The sequence below is a fragment of the Scyliorhinus canicula genome, chromosome 1 (assembly GCF_902713615.1).
Source record: "Scyliorhinus canicula chromosome 1, sScyCan1.1, whole genome shotgun sequence".
In the NCBI taxonomy this organism is placed as follows: domain Eukaryota; kingdom Metazoa; phylum Chordata; class Chondrichthyes; order Carcharhiniformes; family Scyliorhinidae; genus Scyliorhinus; species Scyliorhinus canicula.
Genome location: NC_052146.1, coordinates 71,576,926 through 71,604,785, shown reverse-complemented (window position 1 = coordinate 71,604,785; position 27,860 = coordinate 71,576,926). Strand labels below are relative to the sequence as shown.

Below are 27,860 nucleotides of genomic sequence, written 5' to 3'. Positions count from 1 at the left end.
AATATTCGCAATGTGGGTGATGCCAGCAAAGGCTGTGTTTAAAGATCTCACTCTCAACAACATCTACTATGTCCAGCTCAACTAGAACATCAGCAAGGACAGATAATTTTCCATCAGCTCAGCACCGGCCTGCCCTACCTGGACTTTAAATGCACCTGTGAAAATGTTACAATTTGAAATTCAGCTTCCATCAGCTAGATTCAATTATGAGCAGTTTTATGCTATAGATAGACTTGTGTTCGCTGGGATTGAATGGAGCATGTTCAGAATTGCCTCAGGGCAGGGTACTTACTGCCATCAGAAGAGAAAAGAGACTTCTACCACATCTAAAGGAAAAACATCAGTATGCTGATTCACTGAGCTAACAGGATGCATAGCATTAACACCACCAAAGCTTGCTATTTCATAAAAGTTTCTCCTTTATTTTTATTCCCAAGATATAGAACATAGAACAGTACAGCACAGAACAGGCCCTTCGGCCCTCGATGTTGTGTCAAGCATTGTCCGAAACCAAGATCAAGCTATCCCACTCCCTGTCATTCTGGTGTGCTCCATGTGCCTATCCAATAACCGCTTGATAGTTCCTAAAGTGTCCGTCTCCACTATCACAGCAGGCAGTCCATTCCACACCGTAACCACTCTCCGAGTAAAGAACCTACCTCGGACATTCCTCCTATATCTCCCACCCTGAATCTTATAGTTATACCCCCTTGTAACAGCTACATCCACCCGAGGAAATAATCTCTGAACGTCCACTCTATCTATCCCCCTCCCCATCTTATAAACCTCTATTAAGTCGCCTCTCATCCTCCTCCACTCCAAAGAGAAAAGCCCTAGCTCCCTCAACCTTTCCTCATAAGACGTATCTTGCAAACCAGGCAGCATCCTGGTAAATCTCCTTTGCACCCTTTCCACATCCTTCCTGTAATGAGGTGACCAGAACTGCACACAATACTCCAAATGTGGTCTCACCAGGGTCATGTATAGTTGCAGCATAACCCCGCGGCTCTTAAACTAATGCACCCTGTTAATAAACGCTAACACACTATAAGCCTTCTTCACGGCTCCATCCACTTGAGTGGCAACCTTCAGAGATCTGTGGACATGAACCCCAAGATCTCTCTGTTCCTCCACATTCATCAGAACCCTGCCGTTGACCCTGTAATCCGCATTCAAATTTTTCCTACTGAAATGAATCACCTCGCACTTATCAGGGTTAAACTCCATCTGCCATTTTTCGGCCCAGCTCTGCATCCTATCAATGTCTCTTTGCAGTCGACAACAGCCCTCCACCTCATGCACTACTCCACCAATCTTGGTGTCATCAGCAAATTTACTGACCCACCCTTCAGCCCCCTCCTCCAAGTCATTGATAAAAATCACAAATAGCAGAGGACCCAGCACTGATCCCTGTGGTACACCGCTGGTAACTGGTCTCCATTCTGAAAATTTTCCATCCACCACAACCCTCTGTCTTCTATGTGATAGCCAGTTACTTATCCAATTGGCCAAATTTCCCTCTATCCCACACCTCCTTACTTTCTTCATGAGCCGACCATGGGGACCCTTATCAAACGCCTTACTAAAATCCATGTATATGACATCAACTGCTCTACCTTCATCTATACACTTAGTTACCTCCTCAAAGAATTCAATCAAATTTGTGAGGCAAGACTTACCCTTCACAAATCCGTGTTGACTATCCCAGATTAAGCTGCATCTTTCCAAATGGTCATAAATCCTATCCTTCAGGACCTTTTCCATTAACTTACCGACCACCGAAGTAAGACTAACTGGCCTATAATTACCAGGGTCATGCCTATTCCCTTTCTTGAACAGAGGAACAACATTCGCCACTCTCCAGTCCTCTGGCACTATCCCCGTGGACAGTGAGGACCCAAAGATCAAAGCCAAAGGCTCTGCAATCTCATCCCTTGCCTCCCAAAGAATCCTTGGATATATCCCATCTGGCCCAGGGGACTTGTCGACCCTCAGGTTTTTCAAAATTGCTAATACATCCTTCCTCAGAACATCTACCTCCTCCAGCCTACCCACCTGTATCACACTCTCATCCTCAAAAACATGGCCCCTCTCCTTGGTGAACACTGAAGAAAAGTATTCATTCAACACCTCTCTTATTTCTTCTGACTCCATGCACAAGTTCCCACTACTGTACTTGACCGGCCCTACCCTCACCCTGGTCATTCTTTTATTTCTCACATAAGAGTAAAAAGTCTTGGGGTTTTCCTTGATCCGACCTGTCAAGGACTTCTCATGCCCCCTCCTAGCTCTCTTAAGCCCTTTGTGTTTTAGCTCATTCCTTGCGACCTTGTAACCCTCAAGCGACCCAACTAACCTCGTTTTCTCATCCTTACATACTCTTCCTTTTTCCTCTTGACAAGACATTCAACCTCTTTTGTGAACCATGGTTCCTTCACACGGCCATTTCCTCTCTGCCTGACAGGGGCATACCTATCAAGGACATGCAGTATCTGTTCCTTGAACAAGCTCCACTTTTCAATTGTGCCTTTCCCAGACAGTTTCTGTTCCCATCTTATGCTCCCTAATTCTTGCCCAATCGCATCATAATTACCCCTCGTCCAATTATAAACCTTGCCCTGCCATATAGCCCTATCCCTCTCCATTGCAATAGTGAAAGACACCGAATTATGGTCACTATCTCCAAAGACTCTCTCCAGCACTGAGTCCGTCGCTGTGGCTCAGAAGGGAAGGAGGGAGAGCAGGAGAGCAATAGTTATTGGGGACTCGATAGTTAGAGGTACAGATAGACGGTTCTGTGGCAGCGAAAGAGACACACGGATGGTATGTTGCCTCCCAGGTGCCAGGGTCCGTGACGTCTCGGACCGTGTTTTCAGAATCCTTAAGGGAGAGGGGGAACAGTCACAAGTCGTGGTACACATCGGTACCAACGACATAGGTAAGAGAAGGGACGGGGATTTAAAACAGGAATTTAGGGAGCTAGGGTGGAAGCTGAGAGCCAGGACAAACCATGTTGTCATCTCTGGTTTGTTTCCGGTGTCACGTGCTAGTGAGGTGAGGAACAGGGAGAGAGTGCAGATAAACACGTGGCTGCAGGGATGGTGTAGGAGGGAGAGTTTCAGGTACGTGGGTAATTGGAGCACATTCTGGGGAAGGTAGGACCTGTACAGACAGGACGGTTTGCACCTGAACCAGAGGAGCACCAATATCCTGGGAGGGAAATGTGCTACGGTTATTCGGGGGGGGGGGTTTAAACTAATTTGTCAGGGGGTTGGGAAAACGAGCTGTAGTCCAGTGTTGAGAGTAGTGAGGTACTGAGGAGGGTATCAAAGTCGCAGGAGTGTACCAGCAGACAGAAAGGCGGGTTGAAGTGTGTCTACTTCAATGCAAGGAGCATCGGGATTAGGTAGGTGAACTTGGAGCGTGGATTGGGATTGGGAGCGTGGATTGGGACCACGATGTTGTGGCCATTACGGAAACATGGTTAGAACAGGGACAGGAATGGTTGTTGGAAGTTCCGGGGTATAGATGTTCAGTAAGAGTAGGGAAAATGGTAAAAGAGGTGGAGGAGTAGCATTGTTAATCAAGGATAGTTTAACGGCTGCAGAAAGGCAGCTCGAAGGGGATCTGCCTACTGAGGTAATATGTGCCGAAGTTAGAAATAGGAAAGGAGCAGTCGCATTGTTCGGAGTTTTTTTATAGGTCCCCAAATAGTAATAGAGATGTGGAGAAAGAAATTGCACAACAGATAATGGATAGGTGTGGAGGTCTCAGGGTAGTTCATTAAGTAGAAAATAGGTGCTCTGTACTATATTAATTTTCAAGATTTTTCAAATGAAAGTTGGGCCCAAATCTTTTAAAGTCTGAAGCATTTTTGCATAGTTGCAGCTTTATGAGCTTGTGAATGCATATAATATATACAATTTGGTACCCTATTCCTACATTGCAGGGAACCATACGTCACTTGAGGAATGTCAGCATTATATTATCACAAGGGAACAATAGCAACTATTTGAGAAATGGTGAAATTTGGCAACAGATAAGTTTAAGGAATCACAAAGTTGGTTCACTACACATTTTAATTGGACTACAGCATAACCAGTAAATATAGAATGTATTTAAAAACCGGCGGACTTTAAAACTCCAGGGTAATTTTACCACTTTTGAGCTGGAAAATTTATTTTAAAAGTACTATTTCGAAGAGTCCTTCTGCAAAAGAAAGGGCCATGGCAACACTGGAGCAGGCTGTGCGCTGAACACTAGTTTGAGTGCTGCTCATAAAATGCTTTCAGCAAAGCAGATTTTTTAAAAAAGGACTATCTGTCAAATTCTAAAAGATGGTCTGTTTTTTCTCTCTCACTAACTTCAATGAAACCTACAACATAAAGACTACTTTAAACTGTTGGGTACATGAAAAGTATTTGAATACTTTTTTCTAAATCAGGGCATTGGTCATTGTTTGTGCAGTACAGTGAGTGATACTGTACAAGAGACATTTCAAACAAATCTCACACTCAGCATGCTACACGTCAGCTGCAGTAGTAGTAGACTAACCATGAAGTTCCGGATAGATCGGTGAAAGATTGTTCCATCGTAATATCCCTTCTTACTCAGTTTGATGAAATTTTCGCATGCCTTTGGAGTCTATGAAAATCAAACAAAGAAAAAAACAATTTTACATTCTTGCAGCATTACTAATTGACAAAATTGACAAAAAGGGGAAAAATAGAATGGTAGTGAACTAGCCAGGAATACAAAAGCAGATTGTAAGAGCTTTTACATGTATATAAAAAGGACGGGAGTAGCTGAAAAAAACATTGTTGGTCCCTTGGCAGCAGAGGCAGGAAGAATCATTATGGGGAATGGGGAAATGACCGAGACATTGAAGAAACATTATGGGGGGGATTTTCCCAGTGCTACCCAGTGAGCAAAGGCATCTCTCTATGGCAGGTTCCCCGGCAGCAGGGTAGTCACCGCAGACATTAACGGGACTAGAAGATCCTGCCCGCAGCCATTAACGGGACTAGAAGATCCTGCCCGCAGCCATTAACGGGACTAGAAGATCCTGCCCGCAGCCAACGGCGGACCGCATCCTCGGGCAGAAAACATGCTGCAGAAGAGCCGGAAAATCCTACCTTCACAGTAGAAGACACAAGTCGCAAACGAGAAACGGAGGGTAACCTAGTTGCTAAAAAGTATGAGGAAATTAAGTAATTAGTGTCAGCAGACATAAACTACAATAGAAAGAGAAGGGCCTAAAATCCAACAAATCCCAGGACCTGACAGTCTCTATCCTCAGGTCTTAAAGACATACCTGTAGGATGCTTTGACAATAATTATCCAAACTTCCCCAGATTATGAAACAGTCCCAATAGATTGGAATTTTGCAAATGTAGCATCGCTACTCAGGAAAGGAAGGGGAGAGAAAGCCTAACATTGGTTGGGAAAGTTCTGGAATCTATTATTAGGGACGTCTTCACAGCGCCAGGGACCCATGTTTGATTCCCGGTTTGGGTCACTGTCTGTGCAGAGTCTGCATGTTCTCCCCATGTCTACATGGGTTTCCTCCGGGTGCTCCTGTTTCCTCCCACAAGTCCCGAAAGACATGCTTGTTAGGTGAATTGGACATTCTGAATTATCCCTCGGTGTACCCGAACAGGTGCCGTAGTGTGGCGACTAGGGGATTTTCACAATAACTTGATTGCAGTGTTAATGTAAGCCTGCTTGTGACAATAATAAAGATTATTATTATTCACAATCTATGATAATGACTCAGACAATAAGAAAATAATGTATCTAAACTTTTCTGACAATACAAAGCTAGGTGGAAATGCAAGCTGTGGGGAGGACCAGAGAGGCTGCAAAGAGATATAGACAGGTGAAGTGACCAACAAGATGGTAAATGGAGTGTAATGTGGGTGAGTGTGAGGTTGTTCAGTTTAGTTGCAAGAATAGAAATACAGTTTTTTTTCAAAAGGCATGAAACAGGTAAATGTTGCTGTCCGAAGAGATGATAAACAAGGAACACAAAGTTAGCATTCAGTTACAGGAAGCAATTATTTATTAAATTAATTTATTAGATGTGAGCTTCGCTGGTTAGGCCAGCATTTATTGCCCATCTCTAGTTACCCTTCAGAAGTTGGTGGTGAGTTGCCTTCTTGAACCACTGCAGTCCGTGAGGTGCAGGTACACCCACTGTGCTATTAGGGAGGGAGTTCCGGAATGTTGCCCCAGTGATAGTGAAGGAACAGCAATATATTTCCAAGTCAGGGTCGTGAGTGACTTGGAGGGGGAACTCCAGATCGTGGGGTTCCCAGGTATCTGATGCTGTTATCTTTTTAGATGGTAGTGGTCGTAGGTTTGGAAGGTGCTGTCTAAGGAACCTTGGTGAATGATTGCAGTGCATCTTGTAGATGGTACACATGGCTGTCACTTCGTTAGTGGTGGAGGGTTTGCATATTTGTGGAAAGGGGTGCAATCAAGCAGGCTGCTTTGTCCTGGATGCTGTTGAGCTTCTTGAGTGTTGTTGAAGCTGCACTCATCCAGGCAAGTGGAGAGTATTCCATTACACTCCTGACTTGTGCCCTGTAGATGGAGGACATGTTTTGGGAAGTCAGGAGGTGAGGTACCCGCCGGAGGATTCCTAGCCTTTGATCTGCCCTGGTAGCCACAGTATTAATGTGGTTAGTTCAGTTCAGTTTCTGATCAGTGGTAATCTCCAAGATGTGGATTGTGGGACATTCAGCGATGGTGATGCCAATGAATGTCAAGGAGCGGTGGTTTGATCCTCTTTTGTAAGAGATGGTCATTGCCTGGCACCTGTGTGGCGCGAATGTAACTTGCCACTTGTCATCCCAAGCCTGGATATTGTTCAGGTCTTGCTTCATTTGGACATGGACTGCTTCATTATCTGAGGAGTCGCTGAACATTGTGCAATCATCCGCAAACATTCTGATGTTATGATAGAAAGGAGGTCATTGGTGAAGCAGCTGAAGATGGTTGGGCCTAGGACACTACCCTGAGGAACTCCTGCAGTTATGTCCTGGAGCCGAGATGACTGACCTTCACTCATCTCAACCATCTTCCTTTGTGCCAGGTATGATTCCAATCAATGGCGAGTTTTCCTCCCCGATTCCCATTGACTCCAGTTTTGCTAGGGCTCCATGATGCCACGTTCGGTCAAGTGCTGCCTTGATGTCAAGGGCAGTCACTCTCACCTCACCTCTGGCATGAGTTCTTTTGTCCATGTTTGAACCAAGGCTGTAATGAGGTTAGGAGCTGAGTGACCCTGGCAGAAATCAAAGTTATTGCTGAGTAAGTGCGCTTGATAGCATTGTTGATGACTCCTTCCATCACTTTCCTATTAATGGAGAGTGGACTGAGAGAGAATATACCGGTAGGGCGGTAATTGGCTGGGTTGCATTTGTTCTGTTCCTTGTGTACAGGACACACCTGGGAGGACACCTGGGAGGAAAGACCTGGGCAATTTTCCACATTGCTAGGTAGATGCCAGTGTTGTAGCTGTACTGGAACAGCTTGGCTTGGTGTACAGCCAGTTCTGGAGTACAAGTTTTCAGTACTATTGCCAGGATGTTGTCAGGGCCCATAGCCTTTTCAGTATCCAGTGCCTTCAGCAGTTTCTTGATATCACGTGGAGTGAATCGTATTGGCTGAACACTAACATCTGTGGTGCTGGGGATCTCCAGACGAGACAGAGATGGATCATCCACTCGGCACTTCTGGCTGAAAATTGTTGCAAATGCCTTAGCCTTGACTTTTGCACATATGTGCTGGGATCCTCCATCATTGAGGATGGGGATGGGGATATTTGTGCAGCCTCGTCCTCCAGAGAGTTGATTAATTGTCCACCACCATTTACGGCTGGGCGTGGCAAGACTATAGAGCTTAGAGCTCTGTCATTCAATATATTTAAGGCTTGGATAGACAGGATTTTCGTCTCTCAGGAAATCAAGCAATATGGGGAGGAGGCAGCTAATTGGAACTGAAGCCCAAGATCAAGCTATGATCACATTGAATGGCTGTGTAGACTCAATAGGCTGCATGGACTATTATTTCTCCTATCTCTTGCATTCTTGTATGCATTCAAAAATCTCTCTACCAATCATGTTATCATTTGCAGCACTTTACTTTTATTATCAGTGTGTGTGGCATGACCATCGTACTAAATGGGACAGATTCAGGACAGAACTAGCTACTCAAGACTGCGTAGCCCATAAGGTGCTGTGGGCCATCAGCAGAATTGTAGCACAATCTGTAATCTCATGGTCCGGCAGATCCTCACTATATCATTACCACAAAGCCAAGGAATGAACAAGCCAGTTAGCCAAACATTGGTTGGGAAAGTGCTGGAATCTATTATTAGAGAACGCTTAACAACTCATTTCGAAAATTGCAGTATGATTAGACAAAGTAAACATAGTTTTACAAACAGGAAATAGTGTTCAACACATTTGTTAGTGTTTTTCTGAGTATATAACTAATAAGATAAAGGGGAACCAGCAACAGTAATATACCCGATTCCCACAAGGCATCGGATAAGGTGTTGCACAAAAGGTTAATGGCAATTCAGTTCATAGAAGCATAAAATTTACAGTGGAGGAGGAGGCCATTCGGCCCATTGAGTTTGCACCGGCCCTTGGAAAAAGCACCCAAATTCGACCCAAGCCTCCACCCTATCCCCGTAACCCGACCTAACCTTTTGGACACTAAGGGGCAACTGAGCGTGGCCAATCCACCTAACCTGCACATCTTTGGACTGTGGGGGGAAACCGGAGCATCTAGAGGAAACCCACCCACACACGGGGAGAAAGCGCAAACTCCACACAGTCACCCGAGGGCAGAATTGAACCCGGGTCCCTGGAGCTATGGGGCAACTGTGCTGACCACTCTGCCACCGTGCTGCCCAACGAAAATTGTTGGGGAGCATGCCAAGAGCAGCACCAGGCATATTGAAAAACGAGGTGTCAAACTGCAGGAGCTACAACACAGGACTACTTGCATGCCAAACATAAGCAGCGAGTAACAGAGCTAAGCAATTCCACAACCAATGGATCAGATCTAAACTCTGCTGGGCAGCACAGTGGTTATCACTGCCTTATAGCACTAAGGATCCGGATTCAATCCTGGCTCCGGGTCACTATTCGTCTGTAGTTTGCATTCTCCCAGTGTCTGCGTGGGTCTTACCTCCACAACCCAAAAGATGTGCAGGGTAGGTGAATTGGCCACGCTAAATTGTCCCTTCATTGGGGGGGAAAAAAAAAATTGGGTAAAAAATGATCTTAGCTCTGCAGTCCTGCCATATTCAATTGAGAATGGTGGTGGGCACTTAAACAACTCACTGGAGGAGGAGGCTCCACCAATAACCCCTTTCTTAATGAAGAGGAAACCGAGCACATCAGTCTAAAAGGCAAGGCTGAAATATTTGTAATGATCTTCAGCCAGAAGTGCTGAATGGATGATCTATCTTGGTCCCCTGCCGATGTACCCAGTATCACAGATGCCAGTCTTTAGCCAATTTAATTCAACCCCCATGATATGAATGGCATGGTAGCACAGTGGCTAGCACTGTTGCTTCACAGCACCAGGGTCCCAGGTTCAATTCATGACTTGGGTCACAGTCTGTGAGGAATCTGCACGTTCTCCCTGTGTCTGCGTGGATTTCCTCCGGGTGTTCCAGTTTCTTCCCACAAGTCCCAAAAGACGTGCTGTTAGGTAATTTGGACATTCTGAATTCTCCCTCTGTGTACCCGAACAGGCACCGGAATGTGGTGACTAGGGGCTTTTCACATTGCAGTGTTAATGTAAGCTTACTTGTGACAATAGAACATAGAACAGTACAGCACAGAACAGGCCCTTCGGCCCTCGATGTTGTGCCGAGCAATGATCACCCTACTCAAACCCACGTATCCACCCTATACCCGTAACCCAACAACCCCCCCTAACCTTAATTTTTAGGACACTATGGGTAATTTAGCATGGCCAATCCACCTAACCCGCACATCTTTGGACTGTGGGAGGAAACCGGAGCAAAGATTATTACATCAAGAAATGGCTGAAGGCAAAGGCTATGGGCTCTGACAATATTCCGGCAATAGAACTGGAACTTACCACATGGCCCTAGCCAAGCTGTTCCAATACAGCTACAACATTGGCAATGTGGAAAATTGACCATGTATGTCCTGCACACTTAAAGCAGGATAAATCCAACCCAGCCAATTACCACCCTATCAGTCTACTCTCAATCATTAGTAAAGTGATGGAAGGGGTCATCAAGAATGTTCTCAAACTGCATTTACTTAGCAATAACCTATTCACCGATGCGCAATATAGGTACCGCCAGGTTACTCAGCTCCTGACCTCATTCCAGCCTTGGTTCAAACATGGATAAAAGAGCTCAACTGCAGAGATGAGGTGAGAGTGACTGCCTTTGGCATCACGGCAGCATTTGATCAAGAGTGGCATCAAAGAGCCCTTGTAAAACTGACGTCAATGGGAATCAGGGGGGAAAACTTTCTGCTGGTTCTAGTCATACCAAACACAAAGGAAGAAAGTTGTGCTTGTTGGAAGTCGACCATCACTGAAGGAGTTCCACAGGGTAGTGTCTTTAGCCCAACCAGAACATACAGTGCAGAAGGAGGCTATTCGGCCCATCGAGACTGCACCAACCCACTTAACCCTTCACTTCCACCCTATCCCCATAACCCAATAACCCCATCTAACCTTTTTGGTCACAAGGACAATTTATCGTGGCCAATCCACCTAACCTGCATGTATACGATATAGCCACCGAAGCTGGCCACTCCCTCAATACAAAATGGAGGAACGCAAAGCTTGCAGGTTAAAATGGACAATGTTTGCAGCACAAGAAGGCTGCACCAAGCCAATGTGTATTCTGTCTGCTAAGAGAGCAGACAGCACCAAAACGAACATTCCGCATACTAATGAGGCAATCTCCGGGATAGTTAACATAGCAATGGAACGATCCCAGGGACAATGGACACAAATAGAGAAGTGATTGCAATAGTGTATGGGAAACCAGACACCCCGGCACCAGCGGGGTTCGAAAACAAAGCACCTGAAGGCCCGTTCAGTAGCCGAGGGACAGCCTCAGTATTGGGGGGATTCAAACAAATCGATTGGGAAGAGACCCAATCGATTCCGAGCAGGTAAAGGGGTCCGCCCAAAAGGGCGCGAAGCCCTAGGACCTATAAAAGACAGGTCCCACACTTAGTTCGTTCTTCTTAACCAGCCCTCCTCTCTGGATCAGCACCTCGGCCAGCTTTTGCCAAAGAAGACCTTGACCGAGAGAGAGGAGAGGTTTGGGACAGCAGCCGCCAGCAAGTAAGTGTCTCACAACGATCGCTACCAGAGATAGATACTCCTGACCCCTTTTAACCCGTACCAACCTGAAGTCTGCAGACCAGAGCAGAGCAAGAGGCCTTGTCCCCTGATCCGGCAGTTCCCTTTAAGATAAGTATTGGTTTATTTAGTGGTAGGAATAGTTTAATCATCTTAGCGTGTGCATGGGTAGTATTATAATTGTATTATAATAAACTCAGTTGTTTGAACTTACTAATTGGTGTATGGTTTTATTGCTTTGAACTTGACCTTGAAACTTGTGGCGGTATCTTAACGATACCTGGCGACTCTAGAGCTAAGTAACAAAACAGAGCCAAATTGAACGTTAAGCACACTCACCCAGAACAAGCAACAACGAATACTAATCTTTTATACTACACTAATCTTTTATACTATACTAATATACTAATACTAATCTTTTATTGTCACAAGTAGGCACAGAATGTCCAATTCACCTATAAAGTACGTCTTTCGGGACTTGTGGGAGGAAACTGGAGCACCTGGAGGAAATTCACGCAGACACGGGGAGAACGTGCAGACTCCACAGATAGTGACCCAGAAGGGAATCAAACCTAGAACCCTGGCACTGTGAAGCCACAGTGCTAACCGCTATGCTACCATGCTGCCCACATTCAGCTACTTCATCAATGACTTCTCCTCCATCATAAGGTTAGAAGTGGGGATGCTCCGTTACAATTGCAGAATGGTTCAGCACCATTCATGATTCCTCAGATACTGAAGGAGATGGTATCCACATGCAGCCAGACCTGGTCAACATTCAGACTCAGGCTGATAAATGGCTAGTAACACTCATGCCGCACAAGTGCCAGGCAATGACCAACACCAACTAGAGAACCGAGCCATCTCCTCGAAACATTCAATGGCATTACCATGAATGAATCACCCACCATCAATATGGGAGTTAAAATTGACCAGAAACTGAGCAGGACCAACTGCGTACAGTTCTGGTCGCCACATTACCAAAAGGATGTGGGTGCAGAGGAGGCGCTAGCTATGAAGAGAGGTTGAGTAGATGAAGATTATTTTCATTAGAAAGACGGAGGTTGAAGGGGGACCTCATTGAGGTCTACAAAATCATGAGAGGTATAGACAGGGTGGATAGCAAGAAGCTTTTTCCCCAGAGTGGGGGACTCAATTACTAGGGGTCATGAGTTCAAGGTGAGAGGGAAAAGGTTTAAGGGAGATATAGGTAGAAATCTCTTTACGCAGAGGGTGGTGGGTGCCTGGAACGCATTGCCGGCGGAGATGGTAGAGGTGGGCACGATAGCATCATTTAAGACGCATCTGGACAGATACATGAATGGGCAGGGAGCAGAGGGATACAAATCCTTAGAAAATAGGCGACAGGTTTAGATAGAGGATCTGGATCGGCGCAGGCTTGGAGGGCCGAAGGGCAGGCTGGGAATTATGCAGAGAATAACTGATTTATGAACTCTCTAAAGCCTGTCCACCATCAATAAGTCACAAGCCAAGAGTAAGACTTCTTACTGTGCCCACCCCAGTCCAGAGGCTGCATCTTCACATCGCGTGTCTGCATCGGTTTCCTCCGGGTCCTCCGGATTCCTCCCACAAGTCCCAAAAGACATGCTTGTTAGATGAATTGGACATTTTGAATTCTCCCTCAGTGTGCCTGAATAGGCGCCGGAGTGTGGCAACTAGGGGCTTTTCACAGTAACTTAATTGCAGTGTTAATGTAAGCCTTTTGGTGACACTAATAAAGATTATTAAGTCAACAGTGTGATGGAATACTCTCCAATTGCCTGAATGAATGCAGGTCCAACATTCAAAAAGCTTGGCACCATCCAGGAAAAACCTGCCTGCTTGATTGGTGCCCTATCTACTACCTTAAACATTCACCTCCTTCACCATTAATGCACAGTGGCAGCGATGTGTCCACCTACAAGACACACTGCAGCAACCCACCAAAGTTTCTTTGAAAGCACCCTCCAAACGCGTGACCTCCACTACTTAGAAGAACACAGGCAGCAGATGCACAGGAACACCACAAGTTCCCTTCCAGGCCACATACCATCATTGTTCCTTCACTGTCACTGGGTCAAATTCCTGGAACTCCCAGCCTAAAAATACTGTCGCTGAACCTACACCACATGGACTGCAGCAGTTCAAGAAGATTGCTCACTCCCACCTTCTTAAGGGAAGTTAGGGGTGGGTAATAAATGCTGGTCTAGCCGTGAAAATAATATTGAATAAGGTAATCAGCGGATATGGAAATAAATTAAATAAATAAGGTATTATTGGCTCCAGCAGCATTTTAAACAGTTACGGCCAAGTTATCCAATGGCATTCACTTGCTCACAAATCAAGAAAGCAGATTGCTTTTCTACAGGTTGGTGCCACACACTTACTCCTCATGCTCTCCCTCTACTGGCCCCAAGTCTCTGTAACATAACAATGAATGGAGGGAATAAGTGTGAAATAGCATTAAAAACAATCAATACTGTCTCCATTAAAATGTGGGTCTGAGTTCAATCTAGGTGGTGTCACTGATTCAAAGCAAGAGTATATTGTGGACCTCCCATACCTCTTTCATAAGGCCACCTTTGACAAGGAGATCCAGCACTAAATCAGCTCCATCAGTTCAGGCTTCTATAAACGAGGGCAACAACGGTTTGACAACAAAGTATTCTGCAAACCAACCAGAGTTTAGTGAACCGAGGAGCAATCGTCACCACAATCCTGAACTGCAGCGAGACCTGGGCTGTATATCCGTGATACACCAGAGTGATCACCAATGCCTCCATTGCATTGAACAAATGTTAGTGCCCTTTTTGAAGCCAGCACTTTAAGCATTCAGGCAAAACTGCAGCAAAATCAACTTAGATGGACTGAACACTGTTTCCAGGTGGTTGGACACCATCTCCCCTGCTTTGGTCCTGTTTTGGCAACTCTCAAATGGCCAACATTTCAGGGGAGGACAAAGTAAACAACCTGAAGTGCAGCAGCTTTCGGATTAATGATGGAGAGCAGTTTGCTACATATCATTCAAAATGGCAACAATTTATCCATCAAGCTGCATCACACTTTGAATCACTGTGCCTTAGAGCAGGGCTCCCCAAACTGGGTTTCTTGGGAGCCTCCCAAAGGTTCCGCGGCAGGCCAAGATAATCTATGCAAGTTGAGTTTCCTGCTGTTTCCAGCCCTTCTCCAGAATCCAGCCTCTGATTACACGAGCTGGAAACGGCACAAAACTCAAACTTTCAGGACGAGGAGAGCACAGAAAGCGCAGCAAGTGAATGGGCCTGTGAGAAGGTGCAAGATATTGCAGGGTCTCAGAGAAGGAGCAGAGCTGGGCCTCAGAGACATGTGTGTGTGTGTGTGTATAAGAGAGATGAGAGTGAGTGAGTGCATGCCGCATTCCAGAGAGATGAGAGCAAGTTTGTGAGTGAGCGAGAGGGGAGAGCGACAGGATTATAAAATGCAGATTCTTTCTCTCAAGCAGGCTTAGCAAACACACAGGATTCTTGTATTAAGCTAAAAACAATGGCTCACACCTTCATTGAAAGTAACTATCTTAGGAAGCATCTGGAAAAGCATGGCTAAGAGTTTCAATTGAATTCAGTGACCAACGTTTAAAACAGGCAGGTCTTTCAAGTTATAACGAAGTGGATTTTTAGCATACAGCTAAAAGCAATGTTTCACACCTTCATTGAAATTAACTCTCTTAGTAAACAAATGGAAAGGAAAGGATTAGGTTCGGTTGAATTTGGTGAAAATTCTAGGTGTGAAATTTTGCTAATATCAGGTAAATTGGAGAGACTTGGAGACTATCAGTCTACGAGAAACATAGTTTAAAGTCAAAATCAAAGGCAAAGTTATGAGCCGGGACAATTGGAAAATAAAACTATTGAAATCACAGGAATTAAAAGTAACACCTCTATTGAAACCAAAGCATTTTTTGAATATCACAAAGGAACCTTGAACATCACAAAGGACAATGTAATCAGATCTGAGGTGAGGTTATGCCCAAAATGAATACTTAGTTGTATTAGAACATTTAGATCAAAGATACTTTTTAACAATCAAAGTAAAATAAGTTAATTTACAATAAGGTAATAAAAACGTAATAATTGTTAGAAAGAGAATATAAACCCAGGGAGCAGAAGCAGACCAGAACTCAGAGAGAGGAGAGAAGCAGAGTCAGCTTAGTCAGCTCGGTCGTGGGAAAGATAAGACAAGCAGCCGAGCTTAAACAGCTATACATCTAAAGAAGGCTGGAATTTAAACAGGAGTCAGAGTCAGCTGAAAGATAGCTAGTAGAGCCAGCTCTTATAGCTCAGTACATGGGATCGACAAGACACAGCAACAGAGCTAACCAGCGAATACATCTCAAGAAGACCAGACTTTAAAGAAGATTGATTGTCAAGGTAGGCCTGAAGGTCCCTTCAACCAACCAGCAGTATCCAGAAGCAAGATCTTTTTATCTTTCTGTAAAGAAAGTGACTGCAGCTTTTAAAAGAATGAAAAAATATGATAATAAAATAACTTAATTTAACCTGAAATAGTGGTTATTCCTAAAGTCTACTTTACGTACTTTGCCATGCAGGACCCAGGACATCGATGCTACTAAGTGGTAAGTAGATAGAATCTTCGGTGAAGGTATGTGTTATACCGAGGGATAACTTGAAAACATAGTTTGACCTGAATAGCACCCACCGAAGCCTGCAGTCAGGGAGTGAGAATCCCTGTTCACAATTTAGAATGTCGGTCCTTTTTGGTGTAGGGGGAATTCTAAGAATAATGGTGAGTTTTCAAAAACAAGCGCTCTTCCCATCTGAACCAAAGGAGCAGCAAAACTCCTTCCATCAAAAATGACAAAAAGATAATACCCAAGTACGCTTTAATGAGAACTTTTTTAATTAAAGTAAATATATACAAATAAGAAATAGAAAATACTTCTATTAGTTTGATTTTTGCATGTTTGTAACTATTGTGTAGTTTGGCTCCTCAACACAGAAAAGGCAGAGCAGTGGCGGTGAAGGAAAAAGGACTCCGATTCTCCACTACTTCATGGGACATCCTGCCCCACATGTCTAAAGATCTGTGGGTCAAGATTAGGCATGCTCAGTCACATGAAATTTGTGACATTATAGAAATCTTCCTCAAATCGTGGGACAGCCAATGGCAACATCAGCAGAGGTTTTGTCCCAGCTATGACCAATATGCCAAATTCAGCACTGGTTAAACATCAGTGCAACATAGGAATGCATTTATTGACAATTTGGTCTGTTGTTTATTTATCAGAGGTTAGCTTCTTCTCCAAATACATACAGTTAGCCAAAAGCAAAAGCAAGATGTTAATGGTATCCATTATCTTGAGAAGTTAAGAATTGCAGGAATATTTGTGACCCATTCTTCCACCCTCACCACTTTCAGCCGGTCTTATCATTTAATTCAATTCTGGTGAATCAGTATCTTAACTCCATCAATGTGGTCTGAAGAAATGCTTCCTATTATCACCCCTGTACAGTCTAGCTCTAATTTTAAGGATATGTCCACACATCGATTTCATTCCAATGCATTCCAACTCTGTACAGTGCATTCAAGCTCATCATTCCTTGCCCGTCTATAACAAGGTGACCAACAGCGCAGTAGAAAGAGTGTACTTTGCACATGATTGCCGAAGAAAGTGGTGTCTGCCCATATCATGTTCAGAAGTCATCAATTTACAGTAAAACTTGTGTTTCCATGAGATTATTGAAAGAAAATGTACAGATAAACAATCATTGCTGCATTATTATACACTTATAGCTTTGCAGCTTTAAAGTCCTTTAGTATACAGCAGAGTAGATTTGGAGACATGGTTCAACGTTTACTAAATAGTGAGAAGACTCAAAGTATTAATAGGGACTTTTCCAAATTTTGCATTATTGAGCTATTAGGGCAACTGAGAGATCCAAGCTTGATATGACAGGATTAAGCCAGAAACAAGATACAAGTTTAAATCATGACGGGGTGAGCATTGAAAGCTAATGTGCATCCAGGAGCTCAATGGAATAGTAGAGCATGTACTGCATACAGCATCCTTCGCATTCTTTGGAAGTTAGTTTCCTTGGGTACAAATGAGATTCATAATCCCACAAGTACTAAAACTCCACAAAGGCAAGGCAGCTTTAATTAAATTCTTATACCGGCTGTCAGATAATTGTTTTCCATTTTTCTGTAGCATAGCCTCAATCTTAGGCTATCCCGCAGTTCTCTGCCTTGGTAAGGCAGCAGTGGGATTTAATGTAGCAAGAGAGCAGAAGCACGACACTAACACCACTGGTATGAAAATCTATTTGGTAAATCTAGCTCCAAGTCACCGCAGACCAGGCACAGAGTGAGAGACAGATGAGGATAAGAGTTTTAAAGCCTTTTCAAAGCAATGCCTGCAACAAATAATTGTTCATTTAACTACAACACACAAATGGGAAGTATACCAAATTTTTACTGAGTTTCTGCCAAATCAATTTAGGGCACGATAGTGCTAAAAGGGTTGCTGAGACCAATGTTCCCTCTAACATGCATACATGTGTTGGCTTTGCAGCAATCTGAAATATAACACACATTGATATAAACAGGCTACTCAGAACTTGTCATTAATTGAGAGAAATTTCCAGCATATTCGGAGGTCATGACTTTTACATTATAAACTGCCCATGGACAAGAAAGTGGTGCTCAGAGGATTTTGTAAGCCACCCAGTAAAGAAAAGGTTTAGAAAGAACATTGGTCAAGGGAATACCAAATAAAGCCTGCCCTAGGTTATCGCTCTGATGTTGAATTTTCGCACATTGTCCCAGAAAATGGTATTGTGTACACAGAGTAGATTGTAAACTTTCTCATGCTTCCAGCGCTGTCAAAAAATTGCAAGCAATTGTGCTGTAATAGTATGTAAGTAAAGTTGCCATAGTCCCAGATGACCATAGGCTGCTTTCCCCTTTGAGGGGGAGAGCTGATTGACTGGTGGTGATTTAACCTGTGGGTCACCACACCTCAGGTGAGGGGCAAGGTTGAGAATGCAGGGCTTAGGGCAGCACGGTGGCCTAGTGGTTAGCACAGCTGCCTCACGGCGCTGAGGTCCCAGGTTCGATCCCGGCTCTGGGTCACTGTCCGTGTGGAGTTTGCACATTCTCCCCGTGTCTGCGTGGGTTTCACCCCCACAACCCAAAAATGTGCAGGGTAGGTAGATTGGCCACGCTAAATTGCCCCTTAATTGGAAAAAATAATTGGGTAATCTAAATTTATTAAAAAAAAAAAAAATAAAAAAAAAAAGAGAATGCAGGGCTTTCATGAATAACCACAGCCAGTACGAGAATTTAACTCGTGCTGTTGGCCTCGCTCTGCATCACAAACCAGCTGTCTGGGCAGCGCCAACACAATTATATCAAGTTTCAATCCAAAAAAGTCTCAGTGGAAAGTCCCATTGGGATGCGAATGCCCATTCATTCAAATGTATCTAACAAAAATGTATGGCTGTCAAAAACCAAAATGTCATAATTGTCATACATCTGTTGTGTTCAATGTTAATTATGTGGTAATTGTGTTTAATTGCAAGCAGGTGGTAGGCATTAATTGGGAATTCACTTGAGCCTGATAAATAGACAGGGAGTAAAACTACATTTGTTTGTATGGAGGCATTGGCTTGCAGTGTGTAACTCTGTAAATATATGAATGTGTAAAACTTAGCTCCAGGTCTATCTTTCATCAAATGGCTTTCTGGAGTAGTACACAATTCAAATAAAGACCTACAGAATACAACAAGTTACCTAAACACTGGGTAGCTTACAAAATTCTCTAACCACTACTTTCTTGCCCATGGCAAGTTACCTAAACAAAACTTAGAAGCATTATATAGTGTGAGGAGGACAGTGTAGCACTTCAAAAGGACAGAGACAAGTTGATGGAGTGGGCAGATAGGTGGCAAATGAGGTTCAATGCGGATAAGTGTGATGTGAAGCATTTTGACAGGAAGAACATGGAGAAACGATATAAAATAAGGGGAAACAATTCTTAGGAGGGTGGCGGAGCAGAGGGATCTAGGTGCATATATGCATAGATTATTGAATGTCGCAGGACAGGTGGTGAGATCCATGAATAGAACATGCAGTATCCTCGGCTTTATTAACAGAGGCAACGAGTACAAGAGCAAGGAGGTGCTGCTGAACAATTAGACCTCAGCTGGAATTTTGTGCACAGCCACACTATCGGATGTGAATGCTTTGGAGACAGCAAATGGTTTACAGAAATGGTTCCAGGGATGAGAAATTTCAGTTATAAGGATAGATTGGAGAGGTGGGACTGTTTTCCTTGGAGAGAAGAAAGCTGAGAGGAGAATTAAAAGAGATGTTCAAAATCATGATGGGGCTGGATAGAGTAGAAAGGGGGAAACTGTTCCCGCTTATAAAAGGATCAAGAACACACTGTCTAGAAATGCAGAGAAGGCAAGTTCAATCGAGACATTCAAGAAGGCACGAGGTGATCATCTGAATGGAAACAATGCGCAAGCGTATGGAGAAGAAAGGCAGGAGAGTGGCACTAAGCCGGAATGCTCATTTTGAGAATTGGCACAAAACACTTTGTGCCATAACAATTGTGATTCTGTAAATTATAGGTTTATACTTGCACAAAGCCAAGCCCATTTTGACTCTGTAAGAGTCATTTCTTGTCCTGTTTCTGTTGCAAATGTACACCGCAGGGTGGATTTAGCAACAACAGTGAACGTCAATGGGTATGCAATTGCTCACAATTGCAACGGCATCAGAACCAGCTGCAAAACATTCCTGATATTGGAAAAGGATGCCACGGGTCAGTATTGTGAAAAGAAACTTGGGTTTACTTTGTTAGGCCAAAATAAAATGTCTGTTCCAGGGACAAATTGTGTCACTGACAGCAATCTGTCTTTGCCTGGAAACAAATCATTAACTTAGTGTCTAAAATGGTACTCCTTCCACAATGATTGCACCCTCAAAGTATGCCTGACTTTGAAGACAATCTTGCAAGAATAAATTGTTTACTAAATTGCCCTGGTAATGGAAATAAACTTAAATAAGACAGCGCTGGCAATCCCTGAAGTGTTTAAATGGAGAAATGTAGACAATAACTTAGCAAATTAATTATCGACAGATCATAAATTTAGTTAATGAGTTATCGACAGATCACAAATTTATGGATTATAATAACCTATGAACAGGATCCAGTATGACTAATTAACTGGTGAGTCTCTCTACAGATAATTGATTGTACTCAGATCACATTGAATGGGTGAAACAAGGTCATGGATTAGATCACTCTTCAAACTGAAAAGTTGGATTTCTATTTTGAAGGCTCTTGATTTACATTGACTGCACTTGGAATCCGTCATTATCACATGCCAATAGCATAAAGCTAGCCAATAAATAAAACTGCTGAATATATGAGAACCATGTTGAAGCAACACAGCAACACATCTATCCCATTCTTTTGTGGCTTCATTTGTTTGTGTGGGTAGAATGTGTACAGGATAGGAAATTTCTGTCTAATCCAATGAAAAACTATCTTCCACTTCAATTCAAATTCCACTGTTAGCGTCTTCATTTCTCAAACACAATTTCCTCATGATATATTTATGCATTGGTACCAAAGTCATTGTCGCTGAAAAGAGAAATGTTACTGGAGCTGTTTGTCTCTCATTCATCAGAACAAATGCGAGAATGACAAATCTTCCTTTTGTTTAATGCACATTTTTCTTTTGTTCACAAAGAATGGGTCCCTGTATATGAATGTATTTCATTTCTAGCATGCATAATGAGCCACACTATGAGCTTGACAGATTATATTAAATTGATTGTTAGTGTAACTATTAACATACTCAGGATTATTCAGCAAGTGCTGCCCAATCACAGAATCACATCTAATAGTGGATGTTTTGGGTTGATTCAATGCAGTCTGTACTCTTTTACAGACAATGGAAAGGACATGTCGTTTGATTCAATCAGTCAATCACTTGGACATATGGCCTATGCACCTGGCATCACACTGGTACTGAAATTCATACATGACATTGCTCAATTGTGTGATAGGCAGAACGCCTTTTTCCGACTGACAGAAGCACTCTGTTAATAGAAAATCAGACTCACGTAGCCACTGCAACATGAAATAGTTTGCTTAACTGGTTTAAATTTCAGTCCATTTCAGCACATCCATGTGAATGCACTAAGGCAGACTGGGATAATAATAGTATAAAAGGGGAAGATTTTCTGAAGTGATTTGACTAGGATTCTCTACAGCAACATGTTTCTGGCCCAATTAGGAAAGATTAGTATTGGTGTATTTGTTTCTGGGATGGGGTGGATCAAGTAGATCAAATATCAGTAGGGGAGCATTGAGGGCAATGATTCCTAGCATCATATGGTTTAGGTTAGCTATTGAAAAGGACATTGGAGTAACACAGATAAAAAATGTAACTAGTTGAGGAAGGGTCAATTTCAGTGGGGTAAGAATGAATCTGGTCCAGGTAAATTGCAATCAAAGATTGGCAGAAAAAACTGTACAGAACAATGAACTGTAAGGAGGGTAGTGATAGACTTCAAGGGGACATAGACAAGATGGGGGAGGTGGACACGTGGCAGATGAAATTTAATGCAGAGAAGCAATAAGTGATTCATTTTGGTAGAAAGAATGTCAAGAGGCCATATAAGCTAATTAGTGCAATTCCTTTCTTTTTTTAAAAAAAATTCCAATTAAGGGGCACTTTTAACGTGGTTAATCCTGTGGCCTAGTGGTTAGCACAACCGCCTCACGGCGCTGAGGTCCCAGGTTCGATCCCGGCTCTGGGTCACTGTCCGTGTGGAGTTTGCACATTCTCCCCGTGTCTGCGTGGGTTTCGCCCCCACAACCCAAAAATGTGCAGAGTAGGTGGATTGGCCACTCTAAATTTCCCCTTAATAGAAAAAATAATTGGGTAATCTAAATTTATAAAAAAAAAAAAAAACGTGGTTAATCCTCCTACCCTGTCCATCTTTGGGTTGTGGAGGTGAGACCAACGCAGACACGGGGAGAATATGCAAACTTCACACGGGCAGTGACCCGGGGCCAGGATCGAACTCGGGTCCTCAGCGTTGTGAGGCAGCAGTGCTAATGGTTGCAATTCTAAAGGGGCTACAGGAACAGAAAGACCATGTGTATACATGAACAAATCAGGGCACATTGACAAAGTATAAACAAGACCGATGGGATGTTTGGCTTTATAAATCAAGGCATAAAGTACAAAAGTGAGAATGTTATAGTGAACCATTATAAAACTCTGGTTTGGACAAAACTACAGCTGCCGCCCCCCCCCCCCCCGGTCCCCGTCCCCAACAGATGGGTTCTGAGGCATAGATGAGCTGTATGATCGGGCAGGAGGGTGGACATCCCACCACCCTTCAGGCAGCCTAACACATAGAGTCATTCTTGGTACAGACACAGGAAGGCACCTTACCCCTTGCTCTTATTTTCAGCTGCCTCTCTGGTGACCCCCTCCCCATCTACACTCACCTCTCACCAGCGATCCACTGGTGATCCATGGTGAAGGCTCAACTTAGTACCAGCAGCTACCATTGTTCCCAGTGGAGCTGCAAGATCTGGAGATCTCCGCTGGCCGGCTGCAAGGTCTGGTGACCTCTGATTGGTCAGCAACTCTTGGGGGCAGGTTATCTGCCTTACAGGGGCTTAACCAGGGAGGAGGCCCGATATTGCCCAGGTAAGAGCCTGATTGGAATGTAATAGCATTGGGTTTCTGGGAGAAAGGCAAATTGGGGTTCTCATTGGTTCTGCAATCGAGGGGCAAGACACCAATAACCCACATCAAATCTCAGCAATTGTGACCAATACAAGGTATTCCACTTTAGGAAGTGTGTCGTGGCTTTGCACAAGATGCAGAAAAGATTTACATGGATAGTTCCAGGGTTGAGGGACTTCCATTGTAAGGATAGATTAGAGAAGGTGGGTTATTCTCTTCCACTGAGAGGAGATTTGATAGAGGTATTAAGAGCCATGAGGACTCCAGACAGAGTGGATAGAAATAAACTATCCATTTTGGCAGATAGGTGAAAATCAGAGGACCTATATTTAAGGTTATCGAAAGACCCAAAGACAATATGAGAAAACCTTTTTCAACACAGGTGAGGATCTGGGATAAAATGCCGGTGAGAGTAATGAAGGTAGATTCAATTGTGGCTTTCAAACAGGAATTGTGGCTTTCAAACAGGAATGTATAAATAGAATATCTAACAATTTTCAGGGTTATGAGGAAAGGAAATTGCTTTTACAGAAAACCAGCATTGATTTGATGGACTGAATGATCATCTTTTGACACGGAAAGACAAAATAAAAGGTAGCAAGATTATGGCGGCACAGAATTCTCAGCATTCACTATTTTTTCAATGGAAACTCGATGGATTTGAATACCCTGGCTTCATGTTGTCTTTGGGGTCTTTCGACAACCTTAAATATAGATCCTCTGATTTTCGCCTCTCTGCCAAAGTGGATAGTTTATTTCTATCCACTCTGTCTGGACTCCTCATGACTTTTAATACCTCTATCAAATTTTACTTACAAACTGAGGATCAACAGATTTCCCAAATCTTAACATTTCAGAACTTTAGAATTTATAGTACTCCAAAGAGAGGGTAAGATCTTTTAACTGACAAGGAATGACAATTATATTTCCAAGCATTATAATACTTGTCTCCACAATCCCCACTTCCCTGGGGCTCCTTACACTGTCTGTTGGTTTTGTGCTGGGAGGCTGACAGAATTTCTACAAGTAACTCAAACCAGAACGAAACAAGCTTTGGCACAAAGGGGAAAAAGACTGTTGCTGTGGCTATTGAGGCAAAGGAAGATGGAAGTGACTGTATTGGAAAATTCCACAAAAATATAAATAGAGCCAGGAAAACAGGTAGTCACTGCTGTGGAAACATATTTAAGTCATAATAGGGCTATACCTGTTTTCCATAATAATCCCAGAACAAAATATTATTCTCGGGAAATTGCACATCTTTAATCCATTATCACGAATCCATGTACAGGATAGGAATGATTCATTGGTCTATTTCCATCCGCATAATTTTCAGAGAAATTCACATTTTGGTAGCACAGTGGTTCGCACAGTTGCTTCACAGCTCCAGGGTCCCAGGTTCGATTCTCGGCTTGGGTCACTGTCTGTGTGGAGTCTGCATCTTCTCCCCGTGTCTGCGTGGGTTTCTTCCGCGTGCTGCGGTTTCCTCCCACAGTTCAAAAATGTGCAAGTTAGATAGATTGGCTACGCTAAATTGCCCCAAGGTTAGGTGGGGTTGCTGGGTTACGGAAAGGGTTGAGGTGTGGGCTCAAGTAGGATGCTCTTTCCTAGAGCCGGTGCAGACTCGATGGGCTGAATGGCCTCCTTCTGACTGTAAATTCTATGATAAGACAAGGCATCAATAAAGGAGATTACAAACAAAAGATCTGAAATAGGAACGGTTGGAGGTCAATTTCGCCCCTCAAGTCTGCTCCACCATTCAATAAGATTATAGCTGACCGGACTGCAACCTCACCCCCAGATTACTGCTTACCCTCCGATAAACTGTCACCCTTTTGTTAATCACGAATCTATCCAGCTCTGCTTAAAAATATTCAAAGGCTCTACTTTCACTGTCTTTTGAGTTCCAAAGACTCGCAATCTTCTGAGAGAGAAAATTTCTCATTTGTCTTATTTTAAAACTGTGACTGCTAGTTTTAGTTTCTCGTACAAGAGGAAACATCTTCTGGAAATCACCTCGGGATCTTAATGACTTCATCTCTTACCCTTCTAAATTCCAGTGGATAGAAGCCTCATCAGTGAGCTTATGTGCAGCCGTTGCAGTGAGAAACCAGCCTCTGCTTGGACAAGCTAGTAACAGCAGGTCGAGAGCAGATAATGGAGTGAGGTAGGCAGTGACCATGGGGTGGGAGGGGAAGCAACCATGAAGCAAGGGAGGTAGTGGCCTTGGAGCGAGGGAGAGAGAAGTGTGAGTGTGAGAGAGAAAAGAGAGGGTGAGTGTATGAGGGTCAGCAGGGAAGAGGTATGTGTGAAAAAGAGAGGTGAGGGTGCGTGTGAGAGGCGAGTGTGTTTATATGTGAGTGAGAGAGAGGTGTGTGTATGTGCGCGTGAGAGGAGAGTGGTGTGAGACACAAAGAGGGAGACACAGAGATAAACAGAGAGGTAGACACAGAGAGGTAGACACAGAGGGGTAGACACAGAGGGGTAGACACAGAGGGGTAGACACAGAGGGGTAGACACAGAGGGGTAGACACAGAGGGGTAGACACAGAGGGGTAGACACAGAGGGGTAGACACAGAGGGGTAGACACAGAGGGGTAGACACAGAGGGGTAGACACAGAGGGGTAGACACAGAGGGGTAGACACAGAGGGGTAGACACAGAGGGGTAGACACAGAGGGGTAGACACAGAGGGGTAGACACAGAGAGGTAGACACAGAGAGGTAGACACAGAGAGGTAGACACAGAGAGGTAGACACAGAGAGGTAGACACAGAGAGGTAGACACAGAGAGGTAGACACAGAGCAGAGACACAGAGAGAGACAGAGAGAGAGAGAGAGAGAGAGAGAGAGAGACACATACAGACAGACAGAAAGAGAGAGAGATGTGTGTGTGAGAGTGAGTGAGCGAATGTGAGTGCACACAAGTCTTATAATGGAATCCAGCTCTCCAGTAGCAGTCCTAATATTAAGTGAATTTGTGAGCAAAGAAACAGCAACATCCTCCCTTTAAAAATGACAAAATGTTAAGGGGCAGCAGGGTAGCATGGTGGTTAGCATAAATGCTTCACAGCTCCAGGGTCCCAGGTTCGATTCCCGGCTGGGTCACTGTCTGTGTGGAGTCTGCACGTCTTCCCCGTGTGTGCGTGGGTTTCCTCCGGGTGCTCCGGTTTCCTCCCACAGTCCAAAGATGTGCGGGTTAGGTGGATTGGCCATGCTAAATTGCCCGTAGTGTCCTAATAAAAGTAAGGTTAGGGGGGGGGGTTGTTGGGTTACGGGTATAGGGTGGATACGTGGGTTTGAGTAGGGTGATCATGGCTCGGCACAACATTGAGGGCCGAAGGGCCTGTTCTGTGCTGTACTGTTCTATGTTCAATGTTCAGTACTTCGTTGACTAAGAGATTTTTAATTATAATAAATGTATCAAAAGAAATAGGGAATACTTTTGTAAATTTGTTTTTGTATATTTGTACCTACTGCGCAAAACCAACAATTTTTTGTTGTTTAACTTTTGAACATAATAAGAAAGTTTCTCAGGGGATCAGTCTGCAGGGATTTGTGGCTGGAAAAGTTTTGGATACCCTGTGTTATAGCATGCAATCCTGCTCTTGATTTCTTTCATAGTTCTGTCTCAGTAATCCTCAAGCTCCTCATCCAAAAACTCAATCAGTTAGTCAAACACCATTTTGCCTTTAACAAATCTATAATTGTTTTACCTATTAATGCATACTTTTCCAAGTACCAATTAATTATGACATGCATAAATTAATGTCCCTAAACGTTTCTCCAAAAATTTTGGGCTGATCAGCTTTAATGTTGCATTTATCGTTCTTCCCTTTTTTTTTTAAATGTCCAACACGGACAATCATCCATCCTCTGGAACAACTATATCTAAGACAGATTGGAAAACTGTGGTTGGAGCCTGAGCAATTTTGACTCTTGCTTCCTTCATGCAACATAGGATGCATCCCATCGGAAACAGATGATTTTTCTACTTTGACATATCCTCTCTTATTCTATTTTCTTCTTTCCAATTTCAAAACTACCTTTTTCTGCAATTGACATTGGCAGTAACCTCTTTAGTGAAAACAGATGCAAAATATTCACTTGGTGCCCTAGGTATGCTCTCTGCTTCCAAAAGATGATCATTGTATTGAGCATGGAAGGCAATCTGGAAACATTAAGGTTCAATACACAGCAATAAAATAAATGGCCACATCACCTGTTTTAAGGTGGCAATTAAGGGTAAATGTTGGCCAGGACATGGGAAGAACATCCCTTTTATTCATTGAATAATGAATCTTTTATGCCGACCTAAGAGGTAGATGAGGCGTTTGTTTGACATTCTCTCTAAATGATGACACCTGCCAACACAGTACTTCCTCAGCATTACGCTGAGGCGTCTATGTGCTCAAGCAATAAAACAGATCATGCTGGAAATACTCAGCAGGCGTGGCAACATCCATGGAGAGACAACAGAGTTAAAATTTCAGGTCTGTGGTCTTTCATCAAACCGGGGAAAAGTTAAAAATGTAACATGTTTGAGCAAGTGAAAGGAGGAGAATGGGAAGAAAGAACAATAAAGTATGTCTGTGGTGGGGGGGGGGGGGGCATAACAGATTAAATTACAAAAAGCTCCATGGCTCAAGACTAAAAGTAAATGGTAAAAGGTCAAGTAAAGAAACAAAACATGTGTCTGGAGA

At 43.6% G+C, this 27,860-nt stretch overlaps 1 protein-coding gene across 2 annotated transcripts in view; it reads right to left on the bottom strand.

Moving 5' to 3' along the window:
- ppil2 (peptidylprolyl isomerase (cyclophilin)-like 2) overlaps positions 1 to 27,860 on the bottom strand; it is a 488,471-nt gene that overhangs the window by 207,593 nt on the left and 253,018 nt on the right. For both annotated transcript variants that reach the window (XM_038793092.1, XM_038793083.1), the window contains exon 13: positions 4,555 to 4,644. In XM_038793092.1, coding sequence (XP_038649020.1) covers positions 4,555 to 4,644 — 90 coding nt within the window. The remainder of the gene's footprint in view (positions 1 to 4,554; positions 4,645 to 27,860) is intronic.